The 9,908-nt window shown below is 45.6% G+C and overlaps 1 protein-coding gene across 1 annotated transcript; it reads right to left on the reverse strand.

Annotated features, from left to right (window-relative positions):
• Positions 1-2,651: 2,651 nt before the first annotated feature.
• On the reverse strand, positions 2,652-8,573 carry LOC131478684 (double-stranded RNA-specific adenosine deaminase-like; the record flags this gene model as incomplete). Its single annotated transcript, XM_058659270.1, is given in 3 exon segments — positions 2,652-2,761; positions 7,260-8,090; positions 8,093-8,573. Coding segments are annotated over 3 exon segments (1,422 nt in total), but the record flags the coding sequence as incomplete, so codon positions are not given.
• Positions 8,574-9,908: the final 1,335 nt, after the last annotated feature.

Below are 9,908 nucleotides of genomic sequence, written 5' to 3' on the forward strand. Positions count from 1 at the left end.
GTTCTCCTACATGCTGGTTAGTGTCATGACCCTGCCAAATATGACCCATCCCCTGCTCTGATACTCAGTCAGGTACTGAGACCTATCCCTGCTAGACAAGCCCTAGCCATTGCTTTCATGTGAACTGGTGTGTGGTGGTCAGTGTAGCTCTACACTGACAATCCCATCTCAGGACTACCATGTGGACTGGTGAATTAGTCTGACACATACAGATCTTTATATCTTCCCCCTCCAAACCACCAGGTCTCAGTCCCTTCACTTATGTGAAAGGACAGTGGCCCTGTTGTTGGGTATCCCTCAGGATTCGTTCCTCTCTTAACATGTATGGTGGCCTTATCCATGGACGTCTCTAGGCAATAATTTGTCAACATCCAAGTCCTTAGAGCTCATTGGTGGATGACCAGCGGGTCAAGCCTGGCACCCAATAGACACACTGATGCCTGAGTTAAAATAGTGCCAGCTACTTTTTAAGCAATTGGGGAAGGCCATGCCTCCAGCTCATCAGCCAGAAGTGAATGATGAAGTGAAAGTTCCGCTTCACATGCCTTGCACTTAAAGATCTTAAATATAGCTGAAACTGATTTGTTATTCTGTCCTATATTGTGTATTTTTATGTGTGTACATTGTATATGCCAGAGAACTAAAAATTTGGGCCCAATATATGGTCTGTTTACCTAAATTCTTATCTTTCATCCTCCAGGACTCGATATGGCTGCTGGTGTATAACTTGGCTCCTCCGGTTTCCATCCAGCCCCCTGCTTGTGGTTTGGGAAAGCAGCAGAGATTGACCTAAAGCCTTAGAATTGTGCACCCCTGTGCGAGACCTGGAAGAAGCTTTTGGTTCCTGGATTCAGATCATCTCAGCTCTAATCATTACAATTGCTTAAAGTGAGCCAGTGGATGGAAGATCTTTCTCTCTCTCTCTCTCTCCTTATCTTTCTCTCTCTCTCTTTTTTTTGTTTTTGGCTTTTCCAATTTAAAAAAACACTTGAAATTTATTAAGAGCTATTTTATTTGGCTATGGACAAAAGAGTACTCATTAATTGCTACATACAAAATATTTTTGATATTGATGCTTAAATCTCTGAGATTCTGCTTTAAAATGTCACTCATTTTGCTCCAGTTTGCTAGACAAACAATTTACTCTTGTCAGAGTCTCATCATGCTCTATAACAAACAATTGGACTTCTAGAGTTTTTTGGCAAGATTGTAGATTAAAACAATGACTATTGGGCCTGGTGCAGTAGCCTGGTCCATATCCCAGCTACTTCACTTCCTATCCAGCTCCCTGTTTGTAGCCAGGGAAAGCAGTTGAGGATGCCCCAAAGTCTTGTGACCCTGTATCCATGTGGGAAATCCAAAAGAGGCTCATGGCATATGGCTTTGAATCATTGCAGCTCTGGCCATTGCAGTCACTTGGGAGTTAATCTGCGGATGAAATATCTTCTGTGTCTGTCCTGCTCTCTGTATATCTGGCTTTCCAATAAAAATAAAGGAAGTGTTTTTGAGTCAAGATGGCCAAACAGAGGCAAGATGGTGGCAAAGGTTACAGACACATTTGACAACATGGAGAATCTTTAGACAGGGTGAAGTGCAATAAGTAGATTACTGGGGAAAAAAATAGGGCTCAGGGAATAAGTAGGGGGTCTTGGAGACCCCCTCAGCACAGGAAAGCTGAGGCAAAGAGACAGCAGTGTTGTAGTGGACCGAAAAACCAACCAGCAGTCAGTGAGCAGCAACTCAGACCCCAGCGATCCAGGCTCCAACGATACGTTTCCAGCACCAGCCGAACATCCAGCAGTGGCCTCCACACAGATGTTGTCACTGCCAGGTCAGAGCCTGGATCCACGTGGGGAGCTTGGGAGGCAAGTGTAGTCTGGGCCTGGACAATCAAGCTGGGTATCTGGGACCAGCCACAGGCAGAGAGAGTATGAGACTCAGGGCACCATGTTGTGTGGAGAGGTGGAATGCAGAGTGGACTGAGTGGCACAGAGGAGGCTCATTTCTGGCTGATCACATGGAACTGATGCAAGTGGGGAGGGTAGCACCAGCTTCACTCCCAGCAGTGTCGGTGTGGTTCCTGGAGCTGAAAGCCAGCAGCCGCAATTCTTCAGAGGTGTCTCACCTGGTGCCATCTCAGGTAGCAGGGCAGCAAGTTTTGACCCCAAGTGAAGGTCCAGAGTGGGCGTGTTACTAGCTAACTGCACTGAGTTGAGCCCACAGCACCAGCCTTGCAGCCTATAGGGTCTGTGTGGTCCCTGGAGCTGATGGCTGACAGACCCCTGATCTTTGTTGGTGCCCCTATGGGCGCCATCTTGGACATTGAGGCAAGTGCTCTAAACACTGATAAACTGCAAGAGGAGGAGTGGTAAACTGCACATGCACTAATTCAGCAGCTCTCAGAAACAGTGTCATGGGACCAAACACTGTTACACTGGGAGAGGACAGCTGAGTTGCCCAAGACCTGACCTGGGAACAAAATCATCACCATCTTAGAGCACTGCACAGGCTCCCCAGAAAAAATAGCCCCTACAAGGCACGCCACCAACTCCACCCAAAATAACTCCAGGAGGTACTTAGACTTAGCACACAGCAGAGGACAACAAGATCAGTTATACTTACAAAATCAGTGTCCCCGACAAAGAAATTATTCAGGACAGCTGTGTTTTTGAAATTCGGGGCACTGATTGAACATAAAAAATCAACTTGTAAACCTGTAGGCAATACATCTTAGAGATGTTTTCATCAACCAGATTGGCAACTACAAAAGGTAAAAGAAAAGACAAAGACACCGTGAATATTACTGAAGACTCTCCAACAAAGGATCAAAAGTTTCTCCCACTCTCAGAGTTAACTGAGGAAGACATTGAAAAAATGGGAAAAAAGAACTCAGAAAACTTGTGATAAAGCTGCTGATCAATAATGAGAAGCACAAACAAGAGTTCAAAGAAGAAATGGCAGTAATAACTCATATTAAGACTGACAATCAGAAATTAAGAACACAGTAGAGCAAATTAAAAATACAGTGGAGAGTCTCAACAATAGAATGAATGAGGCAGAAGAAAAAATTTCAGAATTAAAATTTCCTGTGACCATGAAGAAACAAACAAAAAGCTGGAAGCAGAGTTAGGTCAAGCTAAAAAAAAAAAGTATCCAAGAATTAAAACTTATGATTAAAAGGTCCAACGTAAGAGTTATGGGAGTTTCAGAAACTGCAGAAAGAGAAGTTGGGATTAAAGGTGTATTCAATGGAATAATAAAGGAAAACTTCCCTAATCAGAGCAAAGAAATGGAAAATAATATACAGGAGGGCTACAGAACTCGCGACAGAGTTGATCAAAAACAAACTTCACTACGACACATGATAATCAAGCTATCTTCAGTTGAACAAAAAGAGAAAAATCCTTAAATGTGCACGTGAAAAAAATCAAGTGTCATATAGAGGAATCCCAATCAAGCTCACAGCTGACCATTCAGAGCAAACACTACAGGCCAGAACAGAATGGAATGACTACTCCAGATTCTAAAAGAGAAAAGTTTTCATCCTAGAATAACTTACCCTGCAAAGCTCTCCTTTGTCTTTGAAAATGAAATACAATTCTTCCACAATAAAGAAAGACTTTAAGATTTTGTCTCATCTAAACCTCCCTTACAAATGATACTCAAGGATGTTCCCATGAAAGAAAAAAGAAATAGAAGCCACCAAACACAAAGACAAATATGGAGAACATCCCACTAAAAGGTTAACAGAAAACTCAATCATAGAACAACACATCGCCAAAATGACAGGACCAAACTGAATTGAAAAGGCTGAAACTCATCAGTCAAATACCATAGATTAGAGGACTGGATCAAAACACAAGATATTCCAAGCAAATGGTAAGGAAAGACGTGCAGGTGTAGCCATTCTTATATCAGATAACATAAACATCAAAAGAGACAAAGAAGGATACCACATAATGATAAAAGGACGCATTCAACAAGAAGAGATCAGCATAATAAATGTTTATGCTCCAAATGCCAAAGCATCTAGCTATGTGAAACAAATATTACCGGGCTTAAAGGGAGAAATAGACTCCAATACGATCATAGTGGGAGGCCTTAATACCCCACTAACGCAAATGGACAGATCAAAAAACCAGAAACTCAGCAAAGAAACGATAGAACTCACCCAAACTCTAGAGCAAATGGACTTAGTTGACGTCTATTGAACCTTTCATCCTACAGACAGAGAATACACCTTTTTTCATCAGTACATGGAACTTTCTCCAGAATTGATCATATTATAGGCCATAAAACAAGCCTCAGCAAATTTAAAAAAGTGGAAATCATACCATGCATCTTCTCAGACCACCAAGGAGTGAAGCTTGAGATCAAGAATTCAAAACACCAAGGAAGACTTACAAACATATGGAGGCTGAATAATATGTTACTAAATGAGCAATGGGTTAGAGAGGAAATCAAAGGGGAAATTAAAAAATTGCTTGAAACAAATGAAGGCATCAGCACAACTTATCAGAACTTATGGGGCACAATCAAGGCGGTGCTGAGAGGAAAGTTCATTTCAATTAATGCTTATGTCAAAGCACCAAGTCAGTCACCGAACCTTACAGCTGAAAGAACTAGAAACAAAAAAATAAGGAAATCCTGACATTAGTAGGAAAAAGAAATCATCAAAATAAGGGAGGAAATAAACCAAATAGAGACCAAGAGAACTATACACAAGATCAATCAATCAATCAAAGAGCTGGCTCTTTGAGAAAATCAGCAAAATAGACTCCCCACTAGCTCGGCTAATCAAAAAAAAAAAAAAAAAATGAGGGAGAAAATACATGTCAATAGTATCTGAGATGAGAAAGGAAATATAACAACAAATACCTCAGAAATACAATGAATCATCAGGAACTATTACAAGCAACTATATGCAAACAAATAAGAGAATCTAGAGGAGATGCATAGATTTGTGGACATGTACAAACCACCAAAACTGAATCAAGAAGCAATTAGCAATCTAAACAGCCCAATAACAATCTAAACAGCCCCTGCCAGGTCAGACCCAATGCTGGGGACTCACGCCAAAAGACCCTGCTGAAATTCCTAGCTCCGCCCTGCTGCAAATATCTTGTGGCTGGGCCAGTTTGGGAAGGGTGCGGGCCTTGGGGTTGGGGGCAAGTGCTGCTCCCTGCAGTGTGGCGACTGTGGGGGGGTGGTGCCCCAGCTGTGGCCTAGAAGGGAAATAGTGGGCACCTCCCTCAGGGTTACCACTCTCTCTCTCTCTCTTTTTTTTTTTTTAACAATTAGATTATTTCCTCTTTTATTGATGTGGAATGTATAATGTTAGTCAGTGATATCAAGAATCACATAAAAGCAGAATCTTAAGACTGGGCTGCAGCCCCCACGGCCCCTAGGCCTGGACCCCAGCCCTTCCCCACTCTGTTTCTGGAGTCCCTGGCAAGACCCCAAAGCCAATAGAGCCCCTTCCACTTGAGCAAAAGAAACAGCCTCAAGTGCTGACAGTGTGTACAAGTGATTATCCACAGGTCAAATAAATCAGCTACAGAAATCATTAAAAAGAAAGTGTGTGTCGGGTGGGGGGAAGATGGGGACTTCTTTAAAAATAAAGATAAGACAAAAATGGGAAGAGAACACTGGGTGGGAGCCTCACCAGGCTCCCATGTACCTGCTGCCCTTCCACACCTGCTGCCCCCCAGCAGCAAAGCCCAACGCTGTGGTGTGCGAGATCTCCGGGGAGACAGCGGGCTGTATGTCAAGGGTGTCTGGCGGCCAGTGAAGAGGTGGCCGCATGCAGCTCCACCAGATTTTAATGCCCATGACAGAGCAGAGGGGCAGGAATGCTGAGGTGGCGGGCGGGTTGCCCTCTGGCTGGAGAACTCAGGGGGCAAGCTTCTTTCCGCAGATCTGGCCTACTGGATCCCTGCACCCCCTGGATTGCCTGGCCATGCCTTTAGCAGGTACTTCCTAACCCCAAGGACGGGCCCTGCTTTCCCACCAACTCCCCAGTGAGTTCTGGTACTCTACACGGACATTCTTAATGTGTTTTCAAAATGCCACTTATCTCAGTGTGGCCAATTTGGGCAAGAGCATAGAGGGCACAGCAGCCACAGGCAGAGCAGTGGGGGCTATGGGTGGGCTGTTGTCAGGAAGGAGGTGGGCCAGGCGGAACTGGGCCAGGCAGGGGTGGGCAGGCCATGGCGAGGGAAAGGGGCATCCTCAGAGGGCCTGTGCTGGCAACACCCCTTGAAAAGGCCAAGGGTCCCACCTCAGAGTCTAGGACAACCTGCCCTTCCCCTGCAACTACTGCCTTGGATGTCAACACCATAAACACCTCCAATGGCAGGAAGACTGTCAATCTGTGTCCTGCCCAGGACCAACTGAAGTTACCTGGCACAATGACTGCAGGCAGATAGATGGGAAAGCACGTATGCATTTTAGAGCTGTGCAGCTGTGGTTAGGAATCAACACCCACTTCCTGTAAAAGCTGATTCACACCTGACTGGACCAAATCCCCTTGGTGTCAATGTCATGAAATGTGCCAAGTTAGGTGGTGATAGGCCCCAGTGTGACTTTCAGCTTTCACTCTTGAGGAGTCCCAATGAGCCTGATAGAGATCACCTGCCCTCGAGAGATGTCCTGGACACTGTCCTACCACTCAGCTGGGGTATGTGGCCCTGTGTTCTGTGCTGGCTGGGCAAGCTCCTAGAAATGCTTTGCCTGGCAGGATAGCTGAAAACCTGGAATATTCTAAGGACTTCCTGGGAAGAGGAGGGTATCCTCCCTGGCCTGGGTGCCTGCCTGTTCCCTGCACCCCAGCTGGCTCCCATGCAAGACCTGATGCCTGAGCAGCTGCATTTGCCTCTTCACTCTTCGGGGGTGGGGAGGAGAAACTCCACAATCCAAGGGTAAAAAGGAACCTGAGGGGAGGGGCCCGCTGGCCCTTGACTGAAAGCATCAACCCTGGCACGATCCAGAGAATCCAATGAAGGCTAATCAAGACCACAAAAGGTCAGTCAGTGTAGGAAACACAGAAGAGGAGGAAATGGGCAAACCAACAAAACAACTCAAACAAACCTCAGGGCATACGGGTTGCAGGTGCTCTGTGTCTGGTCATGCTGTGCATGGCAAGGAAAGATGACCCCTTTCTCTCTGTTTTAGACTCTGCTTTTTAATTTGGGAAAAATGAGGGAGCCTAGCCAGATGCCACCTAGCAAATTCCCCAAGAAAGCAGAGTAAATGGGAACCCAAAGTTCTGAGGATCTCCAATTGCAGTTCTGGTGCTACATGGATGCTATTCAGATTATCTGGGATGTCATCTGTTGCCCACTGGCCATTTTCAAAGTCAACATAGCCTGCTTTGGAGGGGCCATTGTGATACACTGGTGGTTTCAGTCTTGCGGGTTCCGGCCTCGCCTCTTGCCTTTCTACCTTTATGGCAGGCTCCTGTCCATTCTCTATCTTTACCATGGCCACTGTGGTGTGTGAAGCATCAGACTTTGGTGGACAACTGGTGGGGAGCGCTGTGTTTCTCTTGGTGGCGAGGGTGGGAGTGGTTTCGGGGACACTGTTTGCATTTCTCTTGATCTGCATCCTTTCTCACTTCTTGTCTGTCAAATACCAGATGGGAGGGGTGGCCCCCTGCCTGTAGACATCGCCCTGCTTTTCCAAATCAATCAGCACCATGTTCACATCGCGGGCCTTGCTGAGGCCAATATTTTTGGCCACATTCAGGGTAGAGGAGTTAGACACATTGAACAGGTATTCACAGATTTTTCTCCTTGATCTCAGCATGTCCAAAGGCTCAGCAGAATCTTCTTCTACGTCAGATGGGACACCTGTGTCCTCAGCTTCCAAACTCTGGGCTGAGCCTGGAGTTCCCTGGCTACAGAGATCTGGATTCTGTGGCACGGGTTCCCGATCTGCCATACACAGCTGTTCCTCAGCTGCAGCGGAGATGGTGATGCTCCACAGAGGGGGCCTTCCTGCCTTTTGGGGCAGTTTACCCCTCCTCGCCAGGGAGTACAAAACTCGATTGATGTCCTTTCTTGGGGTTCGGAGCTTAGCAGCCAGCCGAGTGCTGAAAGAACCTGCCCCTTCTTCAGCTCCTCAAAGATCCTTTGCTCCCGATCCTGATCTATACTGAGACGCTGGAAGCGTGAGGAAAGCCTGTCAACACCTTTGCATGCCACAACCCTGGTGCGTGATAAAGGGGGCTGCAGTCCTTCATGGCACCCCGGCCTACTGAGAGGCACATCCCTAGGGACAGCCCCGTTCCCTGGCTGCCTGAATCTGACAGGTGGGCCTGGAAACCTTGGCCTGAGTTCCAGGAATGACAGCAGTGAAAAGGCCTGCTTTCCAGGAAGGGGCACTTCTGGGAAAACTCCCTGAAAATATGCTATTTGCTGGAGCTGGAAATGGTCAGCGGGAGATCCTGGGTCCAGCTGCTGGTGAGTGAGCAGGCTGTGCTCATAGCCTTGACCCAGGTGGAGGTGGTATCTCAGGAGGGAACTGCCCCGGGGCTTGGAATTCTCAGGGACACAGCCAGATGCCAGAGGTGGTCACCGCCACCGCGACCCTCCCCTCACCCTCCCCCACCACATAGCCGCTCTGCCTTCAGTAGGGAATCTGGGGCTACCACTCTCACTGGACAGCACGAACACCAGGACAGGCACAGGGGTGGCTAGACAGAAGGGCACCTGCCAGTAGGTGTGTGGGATGGATAGTAGGTTGGTTGAATTGAGCTGGGCTTCAGTGTCCATTGACATGTGTGAGAGCTAAATGGGATGTGGGACAGACTGGACAAGCCTGTGGTATATATTGGCACGCACAGGAACCAGCATAGGGGGAAGAACTGGTGGGGGTTATGGGGATTCGCCCCAACTAGGCTGCAGCTCCAACTGGTTTGTTTGAGGACTGAGTATGAAGTGGGCAGGATCGAGCTGGACTACAACACCCGATGGTTCACAAGGAAGACAGGGCTGGAAACAGACCGAACCCAGCAGTCCCAACAACCAGCATGTGCATAAGCTGATTGGTGTGACGGATGGTTTTGGACTGTGTACTAGCAAACTTGTGCAAAAATCAGGCCTGGGATCATCCCAGATGAAGTTTCTTTGGAGATCCCTCCAACTGAACTGCTGATCTTAGAATCCCAACCATAAAGAGCCTGTCAGCCAGTGGACTCTGAATAGGTTTCATTGTGATTGGAACAGCGAGATTGGCAGCAATCCAGAACTGATGAACTTTCTTTTTTTTTTTTTTTACAAGTTAATATAAGTAACATTTTATTTAAAAATAACTATTTTTGTTGAAAGGAAAAAAAATTAGTGGTTAGCATTATTTTACATTTTCCAATCTCTTTACCACCAGGTTTAATAGAAGACAACTTAATTCTCATGTTGGCTTCCTTATTCCATTTGTTGCAATGTACTTTTTAATGAAAGTATATAAATAAAAACAACCCAGACCATATAAATGTATGCCTAGAAAAGATAGGATATATTTAATAACTCTGTCAGATCAGTGTGGTCATTCTTTGATACTACACACACCAAAATAAATGAAAAGCAACAGTTGCACAAAGACTTGTTGCAACATGAAATCTGAGACCATAAATCAATGAGTTATTCATTCTCATATTAAAATTCATCAGTGCATCTTACACTCAGAATATATTTTTAGTCATGCATGATTTTGTACAACTATGAATTGGTCATCTGGACAATATTGATTCACCAAATTATACATATCTTTCAAAAGTTGACACATTTTTTGTAAAAATTTTTAAAATCATGTTTGTTAATATCAACACTAATCTTTTTCGAAAATGTCTTTAAGTATTAAGCATCTGGCAAGCTTATGGTGGCAGATACAAGCTCTCCAAAACTCTAATA

This window comes from Ochotona princeps, chromosome Y (genome assembly GCF_030435755.1).
Source record: "Ochotona princeps isolate mOchPri1 chromosome Y, mOchPri1.hap1, whole genome shotgun sequence".
Lineage (NCBI taxonomy): Eukaryota > Metazoa > Chordata > Mammalia > Lagomorpha > Ochotonidae > Ochotona > Ochotona princeps.